The sequence below is a fragment of the Coprinopsis cinerea genome (assembly GCF_000182895.1).
Source record: "Coprinopsis cinerea okayama7#130 chromosome 3 map unlocalized cont3.3, whole genome shotgun sequence".
NCBI lineage: Eukaryota > Fungi > Basidiomycota > Agaricomycetes > Agaricales > Psathyrellaceae > Coprinopsis > Coprinopsis cinerea.
In genome coordinates, this window is record NW_003307542.1 from 2371548 (window position 1) to 2397855 (window position 26308).

General features: G+C 51.2%; 10 protein-coding genes across 10 annotated transcripts; 7 read left to right on the plus strand and 3 right to left on the minus strand.

Moving 5' to 3' along the window:
- Positions 1-107: 107 nt before the first annotated feature.
- Positions 108-3431, minus strand: CC1G_06861 (topoisomerase I; the record flags this gene model as incomplete). The annotated part of the gene is made up of 11 exons (XM_001830543.2): positions 108-302; positions 351-424; positions 475-498; positions 559-992; positions 1127-1294; positions 1348-1683; positions 1731-1961; positions 2009-2266; positions 2321-2463; positions 2518-3220; positions 3282-3431. 11 exons carry the CDS (start codon positions 3429-3431, stop codon positions 262-264), a joined length of 2562 nt encoding a protein of 853 aa, XP_001830595.2. The 3' UTR covers positions 108-261.
- A 261-nt stretch (positions 3432-3692) lies between these two features.
- CC1G_14232 (hypothetical protein) lies at positions 3693-3893 on the plus strand (the record flags this gene model as incomplete). Its single annotated transcript, XM_002911655.1, has 1 exon — positions 3693-3893. One exon carries the CDS (start codon positions 3693-3695, stop codon positions 3891-3893), a length of 201 nt encoding a protein of 66 aa, XP_002911701.1.
- Positions 3894-5857: 1964 nt separating this feature from the next.
- Positions 5858-7682, plus strand: CC1G_06862 (hypothetical protein; the record flags this gene model as incomplete). The annotated part of the gene is made up of 4 exons (XM_001830544.1): positions 5858-6597; positions 6652-6701; positions 6764-6912; positions 6984-7682. 4 exons carry the CDS (start codon positions 5858-5860, stop codon positions 7680-7682), a joined length of 1638 nt encoding a protein of 545 aa, XP_001830596.1.
- A 550-nt stretch (positions 7683-8232) lies between these two features.
- Positions 8233-10463, minus strand: CC1G_06863 (threonine ammonia-lyase; the record flags this gene model as incomplete). Its single annotated transcript, XM_001830545.2, has 6 exons — positions 8233-8507; positions 8611-8706; positions 8796-9064; positions 9186-9405; positions 9458-10048; positions 10139-10463. The coding sequence occupies 6 exons, from the start codon at positions 10461-10463 to the stop codon at positions 8371-8373; spliced, it is 1638 nt and encodes a 545-aa protein (XP_001830597.2). The 3' UTR covers positions 8233-8370.
- A 141-nt stretch (positions 10464-10604) lies between these two features.
- CC1G_14233 (hypothetical protein) lies at positions 10605-12760 on the plus strand (the record flags this gene model as incomplete). Its single annotated transcript, XM_002911656.1, has 5 exons — positions 10605-11050; positions 11105-11261; positions 11314-11625; positions 11674-11876; positions 11928-12760. Exons 1-5 carry the CDS (start codon positions 10621-10623, stop codon positions 12758-12760), a joined length of 1935 nt encoding a protein of 644 aa, XP_002911702.1. The 5' UTR covers positions 10605-10620.
- A 450-nt stretch (positions 12761-13210) lies between these two features.
- CC1G_14234 (hypothetical protein) lies at positions 13211-13609 on the plus strand (the record flags this gene model as incomplete). Its single annotated transcript, XM_002911657.1, has 1 exon — positions 13211-13609. The coding sequence occupies one exon, from the start codon at positions 13211-13213 to the stop codon at positions 13607-13609; it is 399 nt and encodes a 132-aa protein (XP_002911703.1).
- Positions 13610-13894: 285 nt separating this feature from the next.
- CC1G_06865 (lateendosome to vacuole transport-family protein) lies at positions 13895-18123 on the plus strand (the record flags this gene model as incomplete). Its single annotated transcript, XM_001830547.2, has 4 exons — positions 13895-14207; positions 14262-15154; positions 15205-15405; positions 15454-18123. 4 exons carry the CDS (start codon positions 13895-13897, stop codon positions 18121-18123), a joined length of 4077 nt encoding a protein of 1358 aa, XP_001830599.2.
- Positions 18124-18270: 147 nt separating this feature from the next.
- CC1G_06866 (hypothetical protein) lies at positions 18271-21474 on the minus strand (the record flags this gene model as incomplete). The annotated part of the gene is made up of 11 exons (XM_001830548.2): positions 18271-18562; positions 18633-18885; positions 18951-19152; positions 19338-19456; positions 19508-19718; positions 19770-20216; positions 20253-20495; positions 20549-20666; positions 20716-20864; positions 20920-21000; positions 21052-21474. 11 exons carry the CDS (start codon positions 21472-21474, stop codon positions 18271-18273), a joined length of 2538 nt encoding a protein of 845 aa, XP_001830600.2.
- A 254-nt stretch (positions 21475-21728) lies between these two features.
- Positions 21729-22954, plus strand: CC1G_06867 (hypothetical protein). Its single transcript, XM_001830549.2, has 7 exons — positions 21729-21871; positions 21924-21969; positions 22029-22045; positions 22099-22171; positions 22225-22347; positions 22400-22524; positions 22572-22954. Exons 1-7 carry the CDS (start codon positions 21734-21736, stop codon positions 22641-22643), a joined length of 594 nt encoding a protein of 197 aa, XP_001830601.2. The 5' UTR covers positions 21729-21733; the 3' UTR covers positions 22644-22954.
- A 93-nt stretch (positions 22955-23047) lies between these two features.
- On the plus strand, positions 23048-24659 carry CC1G_06868 (glycosyl hydrolase family 16; the record flags this gene model as incomplete). The annotated part of the gene is made up of 7 exons (XM_001830550.2): positions 23048-23177; positions 23236-23263; positions 23345-23536; positions 23684-23725; positions 23783-24025; positions 24116-24285; positions 24337-24659. The coding sequence occupies 7 exons, from the start codon at positions 23048-23050 to the stop codon at positions 24657-24659; spliced, it is 1128 nt and encodes a 375-aa protein (XP_001830602.2).
- Positions 24660-26308: the final 1649 nt, after the last annotated feature.

Below are 26308 nucleotides of genomic sequence, written 5' to 3' on the forward strand. Positions count from 1 at the left end.
AAAGGTACAGCGAGGCCGAGAACTATGCTGCTGCCTTATTTGGCGACCAAACAACACACTCACACAAAACAGAGAAATCGCATGACAGCTTCCTTCATAAGAAACGATTCAAGTCCACGTTGAAAATCAATTCTAAGCTAAATATTAAAACAACAACACAAGGCGTGCTAGCGAAATAGGCATAAATACAGTTCAGTCCGGCTTAAACCAGCTCGGACAACAGCGAAGAGCAGACAGAGCAAAGTCAGTTTCGATACGAGCTCAGAACTTCCAGTCATCGTCGACGCCCATAGCCCAAGGGACTAGAACCTTGTTGAGCACAATAACTAAAGATCGGAGCAGACACGTACATTTCTCAAGCAAAGTCTTCGAGAACATCTTCTCGATGGGAACTTTGTTGGCGCTAGCCCATGCCACGGTAATTCTAGAAAGCAACGTCAGCAGAGCCGAAGCATGTTGTAGACAACAACTAACCTAGGATCTAGGTAGTTAATTTTACTGTAACACGGCAAGAGATGTCAGCGGCGAGACGAATACCACGAGAATAATTGCATTTACCTCGTGCCCAAAGCGACCTCCTTGCCCTCGTCACGGTCGATCATCTGGAGTTTGAAGGTCTTGATCCTATCATCCAACTTCTCGATCATTTCCTCCAGTTTCTCGGTGGGGCGCTCCCGCTTCAAGGTCGCCTTGCCTGTGCCTCTTTCCTGAGCCAGTCTCTCAAACTCCTCTTCGATAGCCTCAATGCGCTCCTTCAAGACCGACTTCTTCTGCTTGTCTTTGCCTTCGGCCTCCAACTTCTCATTCTCTTTCTCGAACTTCTTCTCCGCCTTCTCTATTTCTTTCTCCTTGAGCGATTCCTCGTGCTTCTCTATCCAATCGTCATCTATGTCGGACTCCTCCTGAGTGTACTTCTTGTTCTTTTTCATCTTGGGCTCTTGCGTAACCAAGACATGCCGCAGCTTCATGCGGTCGTACTTCAACGACCGGAGCTATGATGAACGTAGCGAGGTTAGCGAGGAGCCAAGTTGCTCAATCAACGTGAACCTGCCTTATACCTCATCTTCTCCATAGATTGATCGTGGGTCTTGGGGGCGGCACGTTGATGGTTACATAGGATGGCGACCATGCGATTGGCCTTATTGTACGCATTGATCTTCTCCTGTATGGTTGCATTCGTCAGGTCCTCCTCGTCCAGAAGACGCTGGAAGGTCGACGACGCATTGTAAGTACGGAAGACTTTCGCAGTAAGTCCCTTCATGTAGGAGGTCAGGTGCTTATTCAAGCCTGCGGTCTGGTAGGACATTAGTAAGTCTGGTTGGAAAAATCGGATGACAGAACACCCACAGTAACTCGATCGAAAAGGTTGTCTTCCAGTTCCTTCCCTTCTTTGAAGATACGGATATTCTTGAAAACTTGCGCATCGACAGGGACTTCCTTGAAGTAACGGATAGAGTCTTTACCCAAGAAGTCGAACACGATCTCGTTAGGTGGCCGGAGGGTGACGTGTTCACAACGAAGGGAACAGCAGCCAACTGTGTCCGCCTCGTCCTCGCCCTTCTCGTTACCCGCTCGAAGGGCAAGCTTATCGATGAAATACATCGCAGTCGCTCGTTGACGGTGAGCCATGACCTTATTTCTAAGGTCTTCGGTGTAATCCGCTCGGATCTTCTCAATGTGGTCCTGTAACGACGGTCAACGCTGTGTATGGATGGACAGGTGAAACAGACCTTGAGTTCACGGGCCTTCTCGAACTTCTGCATATCACTTTGACCCTTCAAACGACTTCCCGCAGCGAGGAAGACGTATTTGTGACTGTTATTGATGTTCTCGGTCCAAGTCGCTAACCAAGTGACCGTGTTGTCGTGAATAACCTTCTTCCATTTGCCAGGAATGTTGGGAACAGGAATCTTTGCCTCTTTCCCGATGTTGATAGTGATATCCTCAGGGTAAACGCGTTTCTGGACTAGTTTAAGCCAAGTTACAGACAATGGGGGGAACGACTGACCTTGAGCGAGCCCTTCTTTGGATGTTCACCACGACCACGGAATAGGCCAGGAGGTTCAATCCTGAAGTTGCCAACCTTCTCCTTCCGTCCGTCCATGACACAGGTCTTGTACTTCTCTTCCAGCTCGTCTTTCTTCTTCTTCGCAGCCTTCTTCTCCTCGTTCGTCATTGCCTTCCTCTTGGCCTTTTCAGCCTCGAAATACTCAAACATAGGCCGGAAGTCACATAATTCGAAGGTGGTAATCTTGGTTCCGCAACGCTGAAATCCAGGTATGTCAGCTGTCCATCTATCTCAGAAAGTCAGTATACGTACTGGAGGGTACTTCTCGAGCACCTTCTTGAAGTCCGTGAAGAAGTTCTTGTTGAAGGTGGCGTCCTTTGCATGATCTGTTTCTAGCAGTGCGCCGTAGAAACCTGCCACTTCCTCGGCCTCGATAGAGAGGTCCACGTCTTTGCCTGAAATAACGCGTGAACATCGAATCGGTGGCTCCCGTGGTGGTGGAAACATACCATTATACTTCATCTTAACGTGCTTCGGGAGCGCCTCGTACGGTGGAGGGAAGTAGACACCGTTATGCTCCAAAGTCTCCCATTTCTGAGTGCCATCGCCGTTGACATCCCCAGCTTCCCACCACTTGAAGACCTCTTCTTCCTCTTCCTCCTCCTCTTCCTTCTGTTTGCCTTTCTTGCCCTTACCCTTTACAGGCGAAGCAGGCTCCTCCTTCTTGACTTTCCCATTGGCTTTCGATGCCGAAGGCTTGGCCTCAGGTTCATCGTCTTCCTCCTCTTTCTTCACCCTCTTCCGAGACTTGGTGGCTGGTTTCTTCGCAGGTGGTGCATCGTCCGAGTCTGACTCGGCCTTGACCTTCCGCTTACGGGTTGGTTTAGCAGGTGGCGCATCCTCCTCCTCCGAGGACTGGGATTCAGGAGGGGACTGAGCAACAGCCCTCTTCTTTGGCGGCTGCTTCCCGTTAGTACCCTTCCCCCGCTTCCTGCTGCTGGTGCTGGTAGCCACTGCGCTGGCGTCATCACTGTCCTCCTCCTTCTTAACTGCCTTGGCTCTCCCATTGGCCCGAGCTGCTTTCACGGGGGACGAGGCTAGTGGAACGTCGTCGTCGCTGGATGACGAATCTGCGTAAACAGGCTTCTTGCGCTTGAGACTGCGTGAGGGACGACCCTCAGGCTCGGATTTACGCGTAGCAGTCGTCTGTGACTGGTTTCACCAAGGAATAAATACATGTATGTAGAGGCAATAATGTATGTGGTTCGCGCACCAGAGGGACATCGTCGTCGTCGCTCATGGACACATCACTGAGGTGGCCGTTTAAACCACCATTGCCATTCGCAGGCGGTTGACCGTTAGCGTCGGTGTTGGGAGCCAATGGCCGCTCGTCGTCGGAAAGCATTTGTGAGTCGCCAGACATGTGGATTAGCGGATAAATGAATGGAAGAACAAGAGAATGAGGCGAAAGGGCGAATTATGAAGGTAAGAAACAGAGTTAGGAATGAAGGGCCAACCACAGCCCATCAAAAACTTCGAAGTCGGTCAAGCCTGCCCTAAACACAAACGTCGTGACCACACCCCCTTTCCCACGGATACACTCAACCTCGGTCCTCCACACACCCAACGGTGAGCTCGCTGCCTCCACCGTCCGTCTCCTGTTGTCGCTGACCCTCTCGCAGCCATGTCGCAACAACCACTCATCTACCGGGATCCTTGGGCCAAACGAGAGGCCTGGCGCAAGAGCCCAGTTTTCTCCAATCGCGTCATGTTCCGAAGCCTTTTTCCCGGATTCGGCATCGCTGTCGTAGCATTCACAGCCTACGTCGCTGTAGACAATTATGTTTTGTCGAAATCCCCAGAATCGTCCCACCACCACCATTAATTATGAGGTTGGCCATTGTCCCCTCTGCGAAAGAGCACATTCACTCATACCATCCAAGGACCCTCGGACCTTCCTACATATACATGCCTGTGACCCGTTTTGGCCCATTCCCTGGACTGAAATAGAGATTCTACTTTTTTTTGTTTCTCGAACGAATATCCTGGCTGCCCTGAACAGTGTGTGATATCACATTGGCTCCTCTCTAATTGACGAGTATTACCTGCTCATTTGCCATGCACCAACGCTAATTGTGACGGACTTGCACGGCCGCGGTGTATTGGAACACCGGTACCTGGACCAGGTGGAATTTGGTTGACTTCGCACAGGTGCACTCTCTAAAGAAACGAACTTGGAAGTTTGCTAACAGCTGCTAGATACGGATATAGTTCGCCCTAGTTCGCGTTAACCTAACCCCCCTTGCCAATATATCTGCCGCGTTGGCAACATTGTCGGCGTAGGTATGTATTCGATGGGGCAATGCCGGCGGTCAATCTTCTAGTCAATCCCAGTGAATGGAAGCTCTCGCTGACTCGTCGTTCCCATGACTGGGAACGTTTTACAGTCATATTTTTCCATCGCGATCCCTAAAAAAGGTTAACGGATGATTTCGAACTGTTGTCCCCTGGCTCAGGCTTGTCCTGGCTTATTCGCAGCGCTGCCCGCCATGAGCGCCTTTGACGGTTCTTCTTGGAGTAAGTGAATTGTTCCGGCTTAATGATTCATTCGCCCAGTGCTACCCAACTTCATCAGGTCGCCTTCATGATTTGATTACGCCGATGTTCTACGATCCACTTCCTACGGATAAACGACCCTGCTATATCGCATGGAGTAGCACCCCGTGGTCAAGCTACGGTCCAAGGGCGAATTCCGCTTTCATTGGAGTAGAGCACCCACGCTCATTCATTCTTGCCAACAGGGCAGGTTACCGGCGAAGACTAACCGTTTTGACGCCCCGACCTTTTCGCTCGAGCGCTATCTAGAACAAATACAATTTTGGCCACATTTGTTCTTGTTCATAATGACCGGATAATGAGGCCTGTAGGCTCTCTCTTGGACCACAGCTTAAGCCCCAAACAATCAAGGCTGGCATTAATCACTGATATGAAACCTGGGACAACTGGTACTGAACCGTTGAAAGAACCCGTGTTCGAGTAAACAGCCTCGCTCGGCGAGATCGATCTTCCTACGCGACCCTGTACAACTAGCAACACTTTCCCTCTAAACCTAAATCTTCAACGCGATTTACAGCCACGCGACTCCCGTCCGGACGACACCGCGTATATGTCATACTTGGAACGCCTCGGTTCCTATCATTATTCGGCCTTTTTATATCTCTTTTTATACTTCCGGTCAAATCTCATTCAAGATCTCTTCCAAATCCAACGGCGGCAAACCGATTTCTGAATTCTTCGTCAACCCTGGCTCTCTATCCACGCTGCCGAAAACAGGTCTCGCTATTGTTCGTCGGCCTCTTTCTTCGCCAGCACCCTTCCTCATTCTGCGACGCGTATCCACCTCATAATCACGTCTAAGCCAAGACCTTCGAAGGCTTTAGGTCTTCTGCAGAAAGGGTCGATGATTTGTTGGGACTGTGTTTCTGCTGTATCGATGAGCGTCGTCTGTTCTGTGGAAGCTTCATTCTCTGACGCTCCACGATAATCTTTGGAAGAAAACGTCCCAAGTCAAAAGCTTGGAAGGCCTGTTGATATCCCTGAGACAATGGTGAGGTGATGTCAAGTCGCTGGCAGTGTAAGTGACAAAAGGATACGCTCCCCGATAACCCCTCTCGTAAAACGAACCAGGTTGAACCACCTCGGTTCAGCTTCCCATCCCTAGATCCCATCGCGTACCCAATCTTGCCAACATGGGTATATAAACCCAACCCAAAAACCTTTCAACCTCAGTAGCGGCTTACCCGACATTTCCTTCCCTTTAATTTTCCCCTACCCCCTCACCCAGCCACCATGGTCGGCTCCAATCACTTCTCCAACATCGTCTTCGACCTTGGTGACGTCCTCTTTACCTGGTCAAGCGACACGAAAACTTGTGTCTCTCCACGGACACTCAAAGCTATCCTGTCAACACCAACCTGGTTCGACTACGAGCGAGGCCTTCTATCACAAGAGGAATGCTATCGACGCGTGAGCGAGGAATTTGACATTCCTGCCAACGACATCGCACTTGCCTTTGAGCAAGCCACGGCATCCCTCAGACCCGACACCGAAATGTTCGACCTCATCCGCGACTTGAAGGAAGCCAACCCATCACTACGACTCTTTGCCATGTCCAACATCTCCGCACCTGACTGGGTGATGCTCGAGAAGACTCTGGATGACTGGTCGATGTTCGAGCAGATCTTTACTTCTGCGGCTGCAGGCGAACGGAAGCCACACCTTGGGTTCTACAGGCACGTCATCCGGGAAACCGGTATCGAGCCACGACATACCATCTTCATCGATGACAAGCTGGAGAACGTCCTCTCTGCTCGCTCACTCGGCTTCCATGGGATTCAATTCGACGATCGGGACAAAGTCAAGCGGGCTCTCCGCAACCTCCTTGGTGATCCGGTCACTCGAGGAAGGACATATCTCGCAGCCCACGCCAAGAACCATAAATCGGTGACGGCACGAACAGAGAAGCAGCCGGAAGTTGTCCTCCACGAGAACTTTGCCCAACTGCTCATCTTGGAATTGACCAACGACCGGTAAGTATTAGCAGCAACCCTGGACACAGCCCTTAACTGACTTTTCTCTGATAGTGATTTGGTTGATCTCGTCGAACACGACCGCACATGGAATTTCTTCCATGGTAAGTATCAAGTAGCATGCATTCTGACAATGCTGTTTGATGCTAACGATCTTTTGTTACAGGTGGAAAAGGACAGCTCACCACCGAAGCGTTCCCCTTCGACATTGACACGACATCGCTCGGTTTGACGGTGATGAAGCGCAATTTCTCAACTGCGCATTCCGTAATGGATGAAATGCTCCAGTACGTTGACTCGGACGGCATCATTCAAGTGAGTCTTTACACGATCCAAATATACCACAAAATGCTAATCAAACATTTTAACCGTATCCGCATCTACAGACATACTTCGATCACCGTCGACCGCGATTCGACCCCGTCGTATGTGTCAATGCGTTGACCTTCTTCTACACCTACGGACGTGGCGAGGAACTCCGCAAGACGCTCGAATGGGTTTCCGAAGTCCTCCTCAACCGCGCTTATCTCGATGGGACACGATACTACATGAACGCCGAATGCTTCCTCTACTGCTTCCACCGGCTTCTCGACTGCACCGACGACGAGGACATCCAGCGCCTGCGCCCGCTCTTCACCGAGCGCGTCCAAGAGCGCATCGGGGCTGAAGGCGACGCAATGGCACTCGCTATGCGCATCATCGTCTGCAACTACCTCGGCCTTCACAATGAGATCGATATGCGCACGCTCCTCGCACTTCAATGCGAAGATGGTGGCTGGGAAATGGGTTGGATCTACAAGTACGGCGCATCCGGACTCAAGATCGGCAACAGGGGCCTTACCACCGCCCTGGCTGTGGACGCCATCATAAACTTTGATCGCACAAAGTCGAGGTCCGCGTCTCCTTCGCCATCACCGACTGTGGTGGAAGAACCCATCATGCCGACCCTCAAGAAGCGCCAGTCCATCGCGAACTTCATTCGCCCCAAGCTCAGCAACACCAACCTCCGCGTCAAACTCAACAACACAGTGCGCCGGATATTCTCCAACCCCAAGCTTCGGTTGTCCGTTCACACTCCAGCATAGCAATTCGCTGGTTCCTTCCATCCTTTTCGATCTTCGATTTTCCTGCTCAGTTTCTTTTACATTATCGCAATGACCTAGTGACGATTTAAAGTACTCCGACTAATGACCCTCGGCCGCCGCTGTTGCCTTGCATATATATTCTATGTATTCACATGCCATCGATTGGTTCTAGTACCTACCTGTATAGTGTAGTCACTCCTTCACCCCTTCGACCTTCGTCTTCCCATTTTTGCATTGATCTACTGTAGCAACACCCAGCCCCTTCGACCTTCTCACCATTACTGTACACTTATAATCGTGTCTGTATTTTGTTGCCTGAAAGGCCTCTCCCCTCGTTCCTCATTCGTCTTCCCTTTCTTCGTCTTTCGTCTCTTCATCTCATTTTGCATATGCACATTCATTCATTGATTGCCTTTTACTGTAGCATTGACCAACTGACTTCGACTTTCGGCCACTTCATTGCAACGTCTCCATTGCATTAATAATTTATTGACGCATTCGCATCTTCTTTTCTTTTCAGCTCCCTTACTTCACGCTTTCTTCTAATTATTGTACATCCACCCGATTGCAATTCAAGGGATATGATTGCAATGTTTTTAGACTTCTCCCATTGCAGTCGATCTCTTGTTGCCTCCGCCAGATCCTGGCGGTTTGTTCTACTGTACCGTACTCTACTCCACCTAACGATCTACCCCCGTAAAAATCGCGCATAGACAGGGTTGTCTGTCTCCTCTACATACGAATAATCGAGCTTGTCCAAGAATGCCTTGAACGCGTCTGAATCGGATTCGGGCACCTGGATACCAGCGAGGACTCGGCCCAGATCTATCGCGATCCGCACATGAGCGCCAATCAACGCATAGGAAGAGAACAAAACAGGTCAGGGTCAGCGAGGCGCCAGAAAAGTTTCAAGAAGAAAGTACGTTACCTCCTCCATGGTTTCGATAATGGAATAACGAGATGTTCCACCCTTGCTGCATGCCGAGCAAAAACTTCCTAAGCGCGCCCGGTCTTTCCGGGAACTCTATAATGAACGTAAACAAAGCAGATGTCAGTTCCATAGGCTCCAAACCACTTGGATAGTCATGAAGAGAAAAAGAACACGATACCGACCGAACCGGAAGATCCTTTCGTTGGGCACCTGCTGCCTCCCGCCAATCATATACCTGACATGGCTCTTGGCCAGTTCATCGTTCGTCATATCCAAGCCTTTCATATCAGCCGCCTCTAGAGCAGCAAGAATAGCTTGTACTTCGGTTTCACGTGAATTGGACTCAATCTTGAACGACAAAAGGACGTGTGCACGGTCGCCGTCGATGTTGTAGCGATAAATGAACTCGGTGACAGCGCGCGGGTGGATGATGGAATGGAGGGCCACGAAACTGAAAGTAGATTGTGAGCAAATGAACCAACGTAGAAGATGGAAAGAGATAAGATGAAAGGTGAAGAAATGCGCAGATCGGCTCGGAGGATGGAATGTGCTTAATTAGGAAGGTAACATACCTTCCAGGTCGTTCAGGGATGTCCACGCTGAGGAGAGCTTCTCGGCCTTCACCGATTTCAGCTCGCTCAGAAACGAACCGGAGCCTGTCGAAATTCATATTGGCGCCGCTCACAACCACGACGAATTTCTTGTTTGCTCCGATGAGGTTGTTGTCTGCGATGTAGCGTTTTAGACCGGCCAGGGCGACCGCACCTGCTGGTTCGGTGATGGATCTTGTTTCTATCGAAATGATCAGGGTAAGGGCTTGGTGGGACGATCAGGAATGACGTGCCTTCGAAGATATCCTTGATAGCAGCACAGATCTCGTCGTTGTCGACCTTCACGATAGGCGAGTCGAGCAGCTTTTTGCAGATACGGAAAGGCTCTTCACCAACGATCCTGACCGCTGTACCATCACTGAACGGACCGACTTCGTTGAGGGTTACGCGGTGTCCTGCTTCGATGCTACGTGCCATCGCATCTCCATCGATTGTTTCAACTCCAATAACGTGGTTATTGGGATTTCCGATGCGATCGATATATTCAGCAATGCCGGCTACCAAACCTCCACCACCAACAGCTGCAAAGATACCGTCGAGCTGGTCGGATTCGGGCAGCTGTTTTAGGATCTCCATTCCAACTGTGCCTTGCCCGGCAATGACGAGTGGATCATCGTAGGGTGGGACAAAAGTCAGGCTGTGAGCTGAGGCGAGTCGTGCACATTCGGCCTTGGCCTCGTCAAAGTCCACGCCGTGCAGGACGACTTTGGCACCCAGGCGTGCCACATTGCGGACCTTGATGGTCGGAGTTCCCTGGGGCATGACAATAGTGCAAGGGATGCCCAGTCGGGCACCTGAGAGGGCTACACCTTGGGCATGATTACCTGTAATGGGGTTTTGTGAGTCAGCCGAAACAAAAGAGAATAGGAGGACAAATGATATAGATATATCTCCAGTCTAGTACGCACACTAACCCGCGCTGCAAGTGACGACCCCCTTCCATCGTTCCTCTTCTGAGAGGCTGGCCATGAAGTTGTAGGCGCCTCGGATCTTGAAGCTGAAGACTTCCTGGAGGTCTTCGCGCTTGAGCCAGATCTGGTTGCCTAGTTTTGCACTCAGGTTTGTGGCCATAACGAGAGGGGTTTCCTTGAGGATATCATAGACCTTGGCGGTGAGGATCAGGCGTAGATAATCTGGAGTCCCGTCTTCAGAACGAAGATGGTGTTTTGGGAGACGCGAGTACATGGCCAAGGGTTCTGGTGCATTTGAGGCATATTCCAGAGTGGCTGCTGGAGGCATGGTGCAGGGTATTTAGAGAGAGCGTAGCGAGCTGGTTGTGATCGAGTCAAAATCTTTATTGATGCCAGGGCGGGCCAAATATAGCGTGGGATTCGAGGCGGGCCGTTATCGAGGAAGGGGGTTCACAACTTGGAGTTTGTCAACGCTCGTCCCGTCCATGTCAACCCAGACAATGGGTCCTCCTTCTCCAAGAGAGACAAGACGTTCAGGTCGTCGTTCAGCTCCATCAACCTCAACCAGCAACTCAAAATCACCAGACTCTGAGCAGCCTCCCCGCGGCAAGGACACCTCATCGCGCTCAGCAATGGCCTCAAACACAACAAATGGTCGCTCTCGCCGCCCCAAACAAGAAGACTTTGAAGATCCAGTCGATGACCGCAAACCTAACTCAGCACCCTCGGTCGCCTCAAACGGTTCTACCCAGGGGGCATCCAACGGCAAAGGGAAGCGCAGGGGCAAGGAGAAAGACAAGCAGCCACCACCGGAGGAAGTCGTCGACGAGCCTCCAGCAGCCCCTCTCGACGAAAACGATCCCCAAAACGACGATGAAGAGCAGGGTATTACGCGCTGTGTGTGCGGTAGCACTGGTACGTCCCAATCGCTTTCTCGCCGTTGGCCCTGGCTCTGACCACCCCTCACAGAGGACGACCCTGACGCCGGAGAGTTCATGGTACAGTGCGAAGGCTGCAAAGTATGGCAACACGGTCTATGTATGGGCTACCAATCCGAAGATCAAGTCCACGATGACGACTACTATTGCGAGCAGTGCAAACCCGACTTGCACGTCGACCTCCTCAAGTAAGTGTCTCTCTCCATTGCCCAATCCATCCTCTTCTCATCACCTATCTAGGAAACTATCGCAAAAGAAAGGACGCCACGGCGGAGGTGCATCCCACCACAACAGCGCAGCCTCCCGAGTTTCCCGGTCGCACTCTCCCACCCTCACTGCAAAACAACCATCAAGGCGGAGAAATACCATGAACAGTCGAGATGCAGAATTCGCTGAAACGTTTAAAGAGATTATTGAAGCCACTGCTGCAGAGGCAGCGGCGGCCAAGGACGGCGGACAGGGCTCCACAAACGATGAAGCCGCGACCGCCAACGGGGACTCAGAGGTACAAGCTAACGGAAAGAAGAAACGAAAACGCGCCGAAGAGGAGCCGTATGTCCATTCTACGTTCCAAATGCACATCTGTTGATTCGTTTTTAGTGCTATCAAGAAACGGACGCGCTCTGCTTCAACGACATCGGAACGCCCACCCTCAGTGATCGCGCGAGACGAAACCCCCATGAATGGCATCGTCAAGGCTCCTTCGCAAGCTCCAGCTCCGGCCAAAGGAGGCGGCAAAGGAAAGAGGGGAGGACGGAAGGCGACGACGGTCGAGATAGCTGCCACGCCCGATGGAGAAGAAGGTGAGTTTTAGCGCTTCTCACACCCAAATCCAGTTTCTCATCTTTCCGTAGTCCCCACACCCACCACCACCACGACCGCCACAACGAATAAACGCGGAGGCAACCGAAAGGGTGCCGGCGCCAAACGACCACCACTGTCTCATGCAACCTCTCACAATTCCGGTATCGCTAACCAGGACCAGGGAGGAAGAAGATCTGGGACCGGCAACGCTAACGGCCAGCACTCTGGTTCCATAGCAGTTGATGCCCGAGCCTATCGCAATACTCACGCCTACGTCGTCTCCCAACAACCCTTACTGACTTCGTGGGGTCTCCCCGACTATTTGGCCCATCTGGAACACATACTACCGACCGACATCCCACAGCCACTCGAAGTTCCCTCCGGTCCATCAAATAACCCTTCTGGCTCACGGGGCGAGAGCGCCGAACGTACGATGGAGCGCGGTGTCAAAGTCAAATGGCCCAGCAAACGGATGAGCGTCGGCGATATGAACAAACGCGTTCGGGCGCTGGTGGAGTGGGTCGGACGTGAACAGGCGAGTGCTCATGACCGCGAGCGACGGAGAGAAGCGCTCGAAAACGAGCTGAAACAGCAACAGCTCCGTGGCATAACGAGCGTCGATGATGAAGCTGCTATGCTGGTGGATGAAGAAGGGCCGAGTAACACTGCAACGGGTGGAAACGGGCAGGAAGGGAATGGAGGACAGCAACCACAGCAGCCACTTCCACCTATCAAAACGATTGATAAAGAGTCGTCAGCCTCGACGATGAAACAAATGGAGGAACTCATGGAAGAGCTAATAGGCTTCCAAGAGCGATTCGGTCCCGGTGCTAAAGCCCGTGACCGTGAGCGGCGGAATAATCCTATATCTGCAGTGTCATGACCACGGTGGCGAGGAGAAGACTTTTTCGTGGTGGGCTCGTCGGACCTTTGGTATCCCCTTTGTCTAGTAGACACACATAGGGCTGTGTTCTCACTCGATTTCTTGCTTTCATTCCTTATTGATCTTTATTCCTGTGGTGTAATTGCATATTCTTGTACATTTAATCAGTGTCTCAACATACCAATTCTAGCATTTTTGCGAGCAAGCATTGCGTTGGGGACGGATGCGCTCTCGGGGACTCGGAGGAGATAACTGGCCCCTGGCAATTTAGAAGCTGTGCAGTCAGTTTGTTAAGGGCTTCTGTACCAAACAAAGGCAGTCATACCGCGACCGCTGCACGGCGGTGAGCGCCTGATTGCACTGCTCACCAACGCGTCAGTCGACGCCAGATCCACGTCGACGCCGTACCAATTCTCATTTGAACGTCTGCTGCTGGATATGGACGACAGAATGTCCTCGCCCATTCCCTCAGACTCCGCAGCCAACCTACGGTTCGGGGACAGTGACGAAGAAGACGTCGAGTCTGACCCCGAGCAGCACACTGGAGATTATTCCCATTACTCTCAGCAAATGGAGGATCTCTTTGATGAAAGTGACGATGAAGACCAACCACCGCCTGGGGATGGCCAAGATGGAAGTGACGATGAGGACGGTGGTTTCGTCTACACCGGAATAGACGCCCCAGATATCTCCGTTTCGTATGACGAGCAGCTCCGGGATGTCCTTGACCTTGAACCTCCAGAGGACACGCCAAAGGAGGTCCAAGAAGCTGAAGAGTCTATGGTTGTCGAAGACGATCATGAGCCCCTGGCAAGTCTCGTCTTTCTGGATCGAATTATTCGAATCTAATGGCGCGGATTCTAGGAACAATTCGAGTATAAGGAGGAGGCTTTCTCAACCAATTCCCCTTCAACTACATCCGTTCCCATGACCCCACCTTCACGAGTAGCTTCTCCAGGGCTCTTACTACGACCTGCAAAGCTGAACAAGTCCTATCTACATCCAACGGTTTCGCGACTTCGTTCGTATACCCCTTCCGAACCTTCAACACCCGCTTCCCAGCGCGAAGACCTCTCCGCCTCCCCCTCACGACTCTTCATTGGCGCCTCCCCATCACCCTCGCACTTCTCCTCAATGTCCCGAGCCTCCTCCGTGTCTAACCTACGCGGAAGGAGTTCAAGTCCACTTTCTCGTTCACCCTCCAACGGTCAACGGCCATCCATCTCGGAACGAGAAGTCTTCAGGTGGTCGGAACTGCACACGATAACAAACCAGGTATTCTCCAAGGCTTCTCAGAAAGCGTCGAGTGTTCTTGGAAAGGCGACATTCAGTACTCCAACTGTTATCGCCTCGAATGGGATGATTTGTTTGGGATTGGAGGATGGCAGAGTACTCGTGTATGATTTCAAGCAGACTTTGAAAGCTATTTGCGGGAACGAGTCTATAGGTTGGTTGCTTGCATGTCTTTTGCGGGAGGCGGTATAAACTGACTGTTCGACAGGCAAAACGATGGGACCCGTTACAGCTCTAGCATTATCTCATGACCACACTTGTGTCGCAACTGGGCACGCCAACGGCCACATACAACTTTACGACTTGCGAAAACCAACCTCACCCATCCGCTCAGTCTCTCCCACAACACTTGACGTTGTGGCTACAGGACGGAAAGAAGGTCATTTACAAGGTTCCAGGATCGTCAGTATCGGCTTCATCGCAGGACGACACACGGCCCTTGTGTCAGCGGATGAACATGGGCTAGCATTCTACCATTCACTTGGGAAGATGTTGTTCGTCGAGGCAGCTGATATTTTGAGGATACTGGGGCAGTATCCTGAACCTATACCTCCCCCAGAAGCCCTCCAAAGTCCACCCTCAGCTCCTCTAACCGCCAACCGCAAAGTCCGCTACGTCGTTCTCTCTATGGCGCCCCTCCCACTAGGTACCAACCCCCACCCGACCGACGCATACAACGTAGTTGCTCTACTTACACCAACTAAACTCGTCGTGGTGGGTCTTAAACCGACTCCCAAAACATGGTTCAAAATCCCCCGTGAGCCAGAGGAAGGCCGTCTCTCCAAGTCACGTATGAAAGGGACGTTGGCGTGGTTCCCTAGTGTGGCGAGGCCGTCTCCGAATGGACCAACCGGCAACCAGGCCGTGTCAGTGAAGCAGAAGGACGGTACTGTTGAACAGGGTACCGAACCTATACTGGCATACAGTTGGGGGAATTCTCTGAGGATCATCAAGGTTGTGGAGGCGAGGTTCAAGCAACGCGTAATGAGTTTGAAAACAGGCAAGACGAACGAAATTGATATTGGGACGATTGGGTATGAGGTTGTGGGCCGGTATATGGCTGAGGAGACGATTACGGCCATGCAGTGGTTGCACGCGAACGTACGTTCCCATTTTACGTTCGAACGACCTCCTACTAATGGTCTCTCCAGCAAATTGTCCTTGTTACTCGAAGCAGTATGGTCGTCTACGACATCCAACTCTCTCGGATACTTGAACATGCCAAGTTTGACGGCCTAGCGTTGATGTCGCCGACACTCGATCGAACTGCGAATGGGTCTGTGTCTTACTCGGACGCTGCTGCTGATACGGCGCATAGCCTGCGGGTGTACAAAGGGAAAATGTTCCTTCTGGTAAGCCCGTGATGTATCTCTATAGCTCGTTGCTGAAATCGGGATTAGGCTCGAGATAGGGTGTTGGTAGGAACCATGTTAACATGGGCGGACAGGATTCTCTCGCTGGTCGAAGCTGGCGACTTCCTGGGAGCCATCGAACTTTGTCGCACGTACTACACCAACGAAGCACCAGGGAATAGGAACGGATTACCAGACGATCCGGAACTTCGTCAAACCGTCATTGGCGACAAGCTGCGAAGTCTGATGGTTGCCTCGGCCACTTATGCCTTCTCAGAAGACCGCTTAACAGACGAGACACACAGGACACCTGGAGGGGTGGACCGGACCCCTCTGTTCGAAGGCCTGGTCTCTACCTGTTGTCGCGCGGCCATCGCACTCGATGACTTCTATTTCCTGTTCGAAGATCTGTTCCAACTATACGACGACAGTGGTATAGCCACCATTTACCTGCGGCAACTGGAGCCATTCATACTCGACAACGAAATCCGCTACGTCCCTCCGCGGATAACGCAGCGCCTCATCGCCCTACATGAAGTCGACGGCCATCCAGAGTACGTTGAACGTATCATCTGGCACATGGATCCCGCCTGCCTCGACCTCAATCAAACCATCCAACTCTGTCAAAAGTTCCGCCTCTACGATGCCCTAATCTACATCTATACCCGTGCATTGCAAGACTACGTCGCACCCGTTGTCGAACTACTGGGTCTTATCCGCCGAATCTACCAATTGTGGAGGACGGAGTCGTTGGGTTTGGAGAATCCGAATCCCAGTGACGACGAGTCACCCGACAGTCTTGCGCAAAATGCGTACAAGATATACCCATACCTCGCCAACATCCTTTCCGGGCTGTCGTTCCCCAGTGAAGAACCACTTCCTGAAGATGAAGCCAACACCGCCAAGAAATCTCTTTACTCTTTCCTCTTCTTTGGCAGATCCAACGTCTGGCCTCCCGGCAACGATGGTAAACTGGTTCTAACAGCCATCGAGGAAGGCGGGGTGGAACCTACTTATCCCTACGCTCGGCAGCTTCTCCGCTTCGACTCTGAAGCATTCCTGCATTCGCTCGATATCGCCTTTGAAGATTCTTTCCTCAACGATGAGAGTCGAAATGTGAATCGTCTGATTATCGTGCGGATACTGTTGGAGATTATGAGCGACGAGGAGCTCACGACGGAGGACGTCACACTAGTGAACATCTTCATTGCACGCAACGTCCCTAAATACCCTCAATTCCTTCCCATCGCACCCACCATTCTTCACAACGTCCTCATAGGCCTGGCTGAGGATCTTGATCCCAAAACACGGGAGGATCGGCAATTAGCCGCCGAGTACCTGCTCTCCGTATACAACCCTCACGACAGCGAGCAGATCATTTCCCTCTTTGAAGAAGCTGGATTCTACCGCATCCTGCGGACATGGTACCGACAGGACCGCCAGTGGCCCTCCCTCTTCCTCACCTACGTTAACGACCACAGTCTGCACCCTGCCGATCTCTTCACCAACATCGACACCACCCTAAAGAGTGCAGCACGGCATAACCACCGATCACTCCCAACCGAAGTGTCCCAGGTCCTTACAGACTCACTACCAACCCTCCTCCGCATGGGCATCTCCAGTACAGCTGCCCTCCTCGACCTCCACGCACCCCAGATGCATGAGGAGACGCTGTCAGTGATCGCCAACGAATTCCACGAAGATGTAGAGGAAGCCAAATTCATGTACCTCAAACAACTCTTCGTGGACTCGGGCGATACCGAAATCCCATTCACCAAACGCGCAATTGACCCTTCCCGACTACCCCATGCAATGCTCCGAACTTTCATCGACCTCCAAACACGGCTCGCCCCCACTGACGTTGTAGATGTCCTCAAACAACTCGATAGCTCCAACGCCATCTCGGACTGGTCGGAAGTGACCGACATATGCGAGGAAAACGAGGCTTGGGATACGGTCATTTGGGCGTTGAATTGGAAAAAGGAACCACAGGCTGCTTTGCGCAAGTCGGAGAGTTATCACCAACAGCTTACGCGACGTGTCATTCGTTCCTTGTCTTCCCAGGCGGCTATTGCACGGGAGCTTGCTCTGTTGAAAGCGATCGGAATCACTGGAAGGGATATCTGTCTTGGACACTCCCAATCGCTCGAACCATCGGAGGTTCCGCTCGAGGACATGTGGTTTGGTCTGCTTAGCAGTCAGATCCACGCTGTTCAATCGGTGTCATCGAGTGGGTTGGACATTGAAGGAGAGCAACTCCAAGGCGTGCTCACACAGCTCCGCGCGTTGGTACAGACGACGTTCACTGCGTTGGTATCCATCACATCCACCGAAGCGGTATCATTCCCTCGCCTCTTCAAACGCCTTGTAGACGCAACACCCACAGCAACTGGGACACACTACACCGAATTCCGCCTCATTCTGGGAGGTATGCTGGAATCGTACCGCTCGGATGCTGACATGCTCAATATCACAAAACATTTGGTGGAGAGGGATTTGTTCGAGAACATATCGCGTTACACGGTCGCGAAGAGGAAGGGGTGGGCACCGTCAAGTGGGACTTGCACAGTCTGTCGCCGCCCTCTACTGCCAAGTTTCTCGACCAAGGGCAAGTCGACGCAGCCAGTTCAAATATCCCTCAGCGAGATTGTTGTGTCTCGCACCGGGTCCATCACGCACAAGGAATGTATCGAGGCAGCTGTACCCGTCTCTTCTTGAGTTTAGCGGTGGAGGAACGGATATCCTGGATATATTAGACTAATTTAATACCTTAAATGGACATTGCAACCGGGCTCTTCAAGCTGCGTCTACTTGAATGGCAATAACCAGGTGAACAAAGACGGGTAAGAAAAGGCAGACCAGTTACTAACCATCGCTCTCATAAACCATCTCCTTGAGCATCTTGAAATGCTCATTGTCGTCAACTGCCACACCAAGCGAGCGGGCGTCTTTACCGAATGCTTCCACATCGAGAATCATCTGAGCCCGGATACGTTCTTCATCCTGCGCTTCTTGGTTGGACGATGCGTTGCTGCTTCCAAACAAGGAAAATGTGGTACCCCGCTTGAGTCGTTTGAGAGACTGCTCCGTCTTCTTCTTGGAGGACAGGTAGTTTATGTATCTGCGCCAGGTCGTCGTCAGGAAGTCAAATCCCGAGCTATACAATGGGGGCTATAAACCTTGTTGTGATGGCATTGAACACCTCTGATGAGTACTCCTTCAAGTACCGGTCCTTGATCTGAGTACCAGGGCCATCGCTCGTTCCGATCCCAAAGAACTGCTTAACCGGGCGAAGAATATTGGGGACAAAGTGACTGGGTTCGGTAGGCATCCGCTTCTTCGTCATCGCTCTAAACTGGGCAGGGATACTCCTCATAGGGAGCAACGCGTCACAGCACCGCCGCGTCAAAATGCTAATTATCATGGCTGACAGAGAAGGTAACCTCTCTGTAAGCTTGGACAACACTGCGTTCAGGGCATCTGCAACACCCAACAGCCCCAGCTTCTATGAATAAGGGGGCCTAGACGCAAAAAAGGGAACTTACCTTCCGGTTTAGCGTCCTCGTCATCCTCTACATCGGGCAAAACCAATTGAATCTCCTGTTCCCAAACGGTCCTAACCATTTTCTCCATCGCAAGAACATCCACAATAGCCGCTGAATACTGGCGAAGAAGATTGTCATCCGCAGCCGAACTTTCCGGGGTTGACGATTCTCCGCCTCCAGCGGGTGTCGATGTTCCTGATGTCTAAAGAGCAGCAATGAGTAAACGAACCACGGGCTATATCAGAAAGGATTCTCAACCTTTAGTTCAGAAGCAAGCTTGATGTCGATGGCATCCAGGCAATTTGAAAGCCATACAAAATACCGGCTGATGATCTGCAAAGGACGATGAGTTTCCCGAATGCCATTAGCACATGCCTTCGCACAGACCTGTAGTGTTAACCTCCAGAACCGGGAACATAGTTCTGGAATGAAGACTTGTGCGCTCCAACAAGCCGATATCGATATCCATGCTGCTGCAGCTTGGGGAGTTACGAAAGGACTGATCTCTAGATGAATCGTCAATCAAGGCAATGCGACTTATTTGGCCGGAATTTTACCTTTCGAGTAGGTCGGTTCAAGCTTCTGGACAGCCAGTGACTCTTCCAATTTCCCGATGATCTCTTTCCACCGTAATTGGAAGTATACTGGGAGTTGCCACCGCCTCTCGAAAATCCTGTAGGACTCGTGTGAACGTAGTTCCTCCACGGCTTTCATCGAAGGTGCCAACAGCTCCAGAGAACGGATGAAGGCTTGGGTGGTTTCGTAGTGCTAGAACTTGCTATCAACAATGTTTCCCCGGTACATTGAACAGCGGTTTACCTTCCGGAACTCATCTGGTCTTCCCGCTGAAAACACAGACCCACCAATCTCATCTTGGATTGCCCGAGATAACTCATCCCAGACCACATTGGCGAGGATCGAGAAGCCCGCGTTTGCTGCCTTGTCCCCGCTGACAGATTTCGACTTCAAGCTTTCCGCCGCGTCCATAAGATAGCAGACGTCCCGTTCGATAAACCTGAGGATCTGGTTGTACAGATGGGCCAGGTTGTCAGTGGTGTCGTCCAGAAGATACGATTGTGATTTTTGGAACGGACTCCGTGGTCCAAACTGGTGACTTTGTTTGGGAATAAAGGCTGTAAACGGGGTGTATGGGGTTTGAGGACCAGGGAAACTGGCTGAAAGTAGGGGCTCGGGGATGTTTGGGTGGAAGGGCGTATGGGGGACAAGAGGTGAATGGGGTGCATCAAGTGCGCCAGGATATATCGTCTGGGAACCGGAGTCAGCCAGGTTTAACGGACTTACAAAACATCGACTCGCCTTTCGAACGAACTTCCGCACAACTTGCCTTCGAATGATATCCTCCGCGTCAGTCCATAGACCGAGGAGGTCATACGTCCGAAGACATTCCGTCAAGTCTGCAATCCACTTCGTCCGCTCGAGTTCGGTGTGTTTGGTGTCAGGCTTTCCTTCTGTGATATATGACAGCGTTGTTGAGAACAGGGAGTCGAGATCGGAGGATAGCGTCGAGTGTATCCTGTCAATTCTCTAGAGAAGTTTCAGCGAGGCCAGCGAAGTCGATTGGAAGAACGCTCACAAACCCATTGGATCCCGTTCACGAATACACATTGCTCGGATCGAGCCTTAGCTGTGTGGTATAACAACTGGGTATATTCAGTCGCGATTCGAGAAAGGTGTTTGGCGCGATTAGCGGGCAACCTGGCGCATGATTAGCTCCCGCACAGTAGTCATTAGGATTAACCCTTACTTTTCGTCCGAAGGGTCCTCAGCGTTGCCCAACTGTAACGTCAACTTGGAGCTGGTAAGATCATCGTCTTCCTCTGGTGAGGATATTGCCAATAACTTCTCCAGCCGAGTGACTGAATCCGAGATTTTGAGCAATAGTTGCAGGAGAGCCTGTTTGCTGAACCATTACATTACTGGTTCTCAAGGCACTGGTAATAAATAATACCTTCTCCTCACGAAGAACGGCGCGCTTTTTGAGCTTCTCTTGTACACTCTGCTGAATAGCGTCCAACTCCTTCTTGGATTCCTGAATACGAATTAGAATTCGATCACAGGACTCTACATCGAACATTCTCACTAAGATCTCCCTCCGTATCCCGTCCAATGGCCTCTTTAACGTCTCTAATCGCGCTCCTTCGTCCCGCAAATCCGTGCTGAGGCTGATGAAAGCTTCATAGTCGTCGTTGATGAGCTTGACCAGTTCTTCCTTTAAAGTTGCCAGATATTCTCGTAGTTCAGCTCGCAAGTCAGGTAGGGATGTGTAGGATCGCGAGCGAAGAAATTCTTCGACATCGAATTTGTCCGCCGTTAGATATGGGTTCTCGTGCGAGAGGGGAACATAGGCTGGTAATGTTGGAACCTCTGAATCGTCCAGGTCATCGAAGTTTATCTTCGTCGCGCCCTGCTTTTCTCGTGTTTCGAGTTCTTCTGCTAGCCTTTCTAGCTCATAAGGATCCTGGTCCGTAACACTCGACCGTCGTAGCTCAGAACGTGAAGCCATGACATTCCAACCAGCACACGGCGTCGTCGCCGTTGGCGGCCAGGTGCTCCGTGTTTGCGAAAGCCATTCGGTCCAAACATGATGGAAACAAATGCGTGACTAATGCGCGCCTTGTCATCGTCTTCGGTGAACGGTTTACTCTGGTCGTTCTCTGTCAGCACCAAGTCAGCACACTGCCTAACCCAAAAGCGATTTGTCTATAAGTACTGCCTTGGCCATGTAAATTGATCAACGCGGGAACTTGCTTGGGACCCAATAAATGCTTCGGATTGGTTTCAGACCCAGGTTACTTGCCTATCACCTTATAGCCCCTAAAACTCGCAGTGCAGTCATGTCGACACGGATCCCCACTAGCAGTCCAGAAGAAATGCTGCGACAAGAGAAGAGGCTCAACCACGTAAGTTCTGCCCTGTGTTCACCGTACATCGTCCTTAATCTGTTTCTTTTAGTTGAGTGACCGGATGAATCAGTTCCATCAGTATTTCAAGAGGGAATGTCCGTCTACTTACGTTCGATTAACGAGTGAAGCGCCCTACTGACACCGTGACGGACAGTTAACACCCTTCATGAGGTGATTAGTCTTCGTCAGCAACACCATTGAGCGCCTTACCGTGACCCTTTCAGCTAGCAGATATCCATGCTCGTGTGGGCATGCCGCTCTCGGTCTTCCTCGAAATGGGCAAGAGCTTCATCCATCGTACGTGCTTGAAGCAGACAGTAATAGAATATCACTCGGAACTGTTCACCCAGATTTGACTCTGCATCACACACTCGAGGAGCGACACTTCTTCCCCCTACTGGCGAAGAGAATGCCTCAGTTCTCGCCGGACCACGATAGTGAACACCTGAAATCCCACAGCCATATCCACGACGGTATGTCTCTTCTATTATTTCTCACATATTACCCTAACTGTGTTCCCGGCAGGCTTGGACAAACTTGAAGCACTGCTCAAGAAGTGGACAGAATCACCCTCGGAATATTCACCCACTGAACTGCGAGAGTGTTTGGACGGGTTCAAAGAGGTCCTCTTCCGTCACCTTGATCAGGAAGTACGTGCTTTCAATCCAAGACTTCGCCCATCACTCAACTATGCCAGGTCGCCGATCTTCGAGGAGAGAATTTGCTGAAGTACTTCAGCGTCAGGGAAATAGAAACCTTCCCTATGTGAATACTAGTACTTGATCGGCCTTTATACCTTGCAGTTAAGCACCAGCATTTCATTCTAACAAGCAACGCACATACCCCACTCGCAATTGCCAAGTCTCCGAGTCTCCGTTGTTACCGTATGAACCCTCTGATGTTCTGGCAGTCCAAGGCCTCAACAGCAGTTCACATACGAAGCATCTGTGTGTGCAACCTGGGCGCTCCTGGGCTGTCGTAAAACAGTATGACAAGATAAGAAACCAAGAGAACATCACTTTCAGATGGGCGCTGGCTGGGCAACAGCGACAATGGGTAATATTAAACATAAGGAGCTTCCAGTGGCCCGGACTTCCCCCGGTTGTTTTCGCAAATTTGAACATCCAAACGCTGTTCGACATCGTTACAAGGTAGCCTTTCTTCACTCCCCTCATGACGATCCTCTGGAAGCAGAAATCCGTGCTCCTTTCCCTGGTTGGCCTCGCGCAAGCAGTGACCTACCATGTCACGAAGGAATATAGTGGATCCACCTTTTTCAATGATTGGGACTTTTATGGTTCTCGTACGTCCAGATCGGTGGTCTCCTCTCCTAAACGGCTTCACTAAAGGCAAATCCGCAGATGACAATCTTACCAATGGTGATGTAGAGTAAGTTTGTATTATAATTCAGTCCAGCATGCCGAGGCGAGTGTACATCAGCTGATCGCGTTTCGGTTTCGCACATTGCAGGTTCATTTCCGCCTCAGAGGCCAGAACGCCTTCAAGCCTGGCATACGTGGATCCCAACACAAATAGGGCGATCGTCAAGGTTGACAACACCACCGAGGTCCCATACATGGAGAAGCGAAAGGCTGTTAGGATTACCAGTAAAGACGCGTTTCCTGTTGGGAGCGTGTTCATTACGGATATCCACCACGCTCCGTATGGGGTAACTAGTGCTTTCCACGCAACTCACATCGGCTACCTACTCATGACGATTCTTTACTAGTGCTCGGTTTGGCCCAGCTGGCGGGCCATATCCAATACCCCTTCTGTGACTGTCGATACTAAGTGAATTGGTTGCTTCAGGTGGACTTGGGCTGCCGCTGATGACAACTGGCCAGCAGGAGGGTGCGTACCGCTAGGCTTTCGCGGCCATCTGATTCTGACAAGACTGTCTTCTCTTAGGGAGATCGATATTTTCGAAGGCATTAACCAGGAAACGCGAAGTCAAATGGGTCTCCACACTGAACCGGGTTGCGTTCAGACATCGCCAAACCAACTCACAACAGAGGTCCGATCCACTGACTGTCACGGACCAAACAACGAGGGATGTATCGTTTCCAACACTGACCCAGCTTCATATGGACCTGCTTTCGCTGCAGCTGGGGGAAGCGTCTTCGTCACTGAATTCGCGGAAACAGGGATCTCGTGACGTTTTTCTTATTTCAATGCCCTTTCTTTACTTTCGGTACATGAATGAAGAGGCCAGGTCTAATCTTCTTAACTCTCTGCGAACAGGATCTGGTTCTTCTCCCGGGCCAACATCCCAGGTTCAATTACTCCAACAGCAACAAGCATCGATACAGCCACTCTAGGCACCCCAATGGGCCATTGGCCAGCCACCGGCTGCGATATCAACCGATTTTTCAGACCACAGAATCTTGTATTTGCGATCACCCTATGTGGTGGTAAGTTTCTTGAGCCCCTTCGACAAATCCGCGACTGACAGCTTCTTTTAGACTTTGCACGCCCTCCTGACATTTTCGGGCGCACCTGTGAAGGACAATGTTATCTGGATTTTGTCATCCAAGACCCCGGATACTACTCCAACGCCTATTTTGATATTGCGTATGTCAAGGTTCTCAGCACTGAACCTTCCTCTAGCACGGACATTGCCTCTTCGCCTGCGGCTTCGAGATTCTCCACTGTCACTGCCCCTAACGGGGATGCCTCCGAAACGGACGCATCAGAAAGTGCCGCATTTGGTAGAAGTCTCCTAGTATCGGGCGTAGGCCTTGGCGCGTTGATTCTTATTCCCGCTGCCCTCGTTTATCTTATCTGAAAGTAGGCCTATTCGTTTCGCTCTGTACATATAGTCTCCGGCGTTGTATAAGTCCAGCCCAGCCCCATGATGCTTTCACTGCACCCCTTTTAAGTTACCTGCTCGTTAACCCAGTTCTCCGGAATCTAAGGTTTATGTTTCGAGAACTGGCCTCAATGTCGGAATTCCTGACAGAGTGCAGGAGTCTAAAGGACGGAGAGGACAGGACTCCATCCTTGTATATTTCCTGACATGGGATCTTGCCCAGCTGGTTGGCCTCAAGGCCAAAGTACGGTTCCGTTCTCTCGCCGGTTTCCTGACCTACTCCAACTCCCACCAATTTCTACATCCGAGATATGTTATCGGTAGGAAGAGAATCCGAATACACTGAAATACACATGACAGAACCTGACTTACGCTGACGGAGTCCCTCGGTGACAGTCTTCGCTTCGCTTCCCTTACTCGCCATACCATACCAGCCGCTATAGCCACATTCGCGGGATGCTTTATTGTTCAAGCACATGCTTGCTTGTACACAGCACTAAGGACCGGACGGGCCTATCGCCTCACACACTACCCACAGGAAAGAACCGAATACACCATCTCGTTACAATGTCACCAGACCGTCTCCGTATAGCATGATCATGATATGTTCTGATTCAGGGTATGTACCCACAGACGGTTTGTATGCGCCATTTTGATTTTGATTTTGTTATTCATTTTGCATGGAAGATCGCTTGTGTATATGGCTATTAGGGTTGATGCAGATTATTGCGACGGGGCCGGTTGAGGGCAGATGCATTCGTATAGTCTTTCTCCCCGAAGCTCCCTCTCCTCGCGCTATTCTGAAATCTGCCACAGTGGGGCAAACAAAGTGAAAAGGGCGCAAGGTACGCAATGATACTCACTCCGTGAAACCCGTCCTGATGAGGTCGGCTGGGCTGAAATCCCGAACTTGTCGGTTTTTGTAGATGGCCGAAAGCTTACTTGCGTTTTAGCTTTAAAACATTTGCTCGCAGATTCGGCTGAATGTCCTTCTATTGGAAAGACAAACACATCCGTTAGTGTGTGAAGGTCGTGGGTGGAGAAGGCAAAGATTTGGTGTCTGGGGCACCCACTGCTTGAGGAGGGGAATATCCCTTGCATGCGATGTCCACAGTTGCCAGTAAAACTGCTAGTGCCTAGGATTCGATGCGCATTGGACCGAAGCTCCAATTCAGATTTGGAGTTTAGGAGCGGAGAAGCAATCCAATAAGGTCGATTTCCACAACCTGCCAAGCAGGCGTCTTGTCGGCTGGAAAGGGCATTTCCTAACTGGAATGCGCCACGTCTAGCAGGAATAACCTCTTCTTCGCCGAACGTACCTGTATCGAAAGTGACTTCTACATGCTATCGGGTTGCAAAGGTGGCAAAGAGAGGTTGGTGGACGCGACAGCCGTCGCCAGCAAGTCCGCTATCATGCCCTCGGGTGCTGTTGCCTCGTTTGGGAGAGTGATTGACCGCGTTGGACAAACTGTTGCCCAGGGTTTGCCAGCGACGACCACCATGTCAGTAAGAACGTTTCAGCACTCGTCCGGCCCTCAGGATGTCCAAAACCGGGGTCAGGATGCCGTTTCTAACAACAGCGCCCACAGACGCTGCTCCGAGGAGAAATGTTGATTTGGTGTTGA

Bases quoted from the DNA above. Each gene is read 5' to 3' on its own strand.
- CC1G_06867 (XM_001830549.2), top strand. From the start codon at position 21,734: ATGCTTCGGATTGGTTTCAGACCCAGGTTACTTGCCTATCACCTTATA. The intron at 22,172-22,224 runs GTACGTGCTTGA...CTGTTCACCCAG, and splicing joins GGGCAAGAGCTTCATCCATC to ATTTGACTCTGCATCACACA. The intron at 22,348-22,399 runs GTATGTCTCTTC...TGTTCCCGGCAG, and splicing joins CCACAGCCATATCCACGACG to GCTTGGACAAACTTGAAGCA.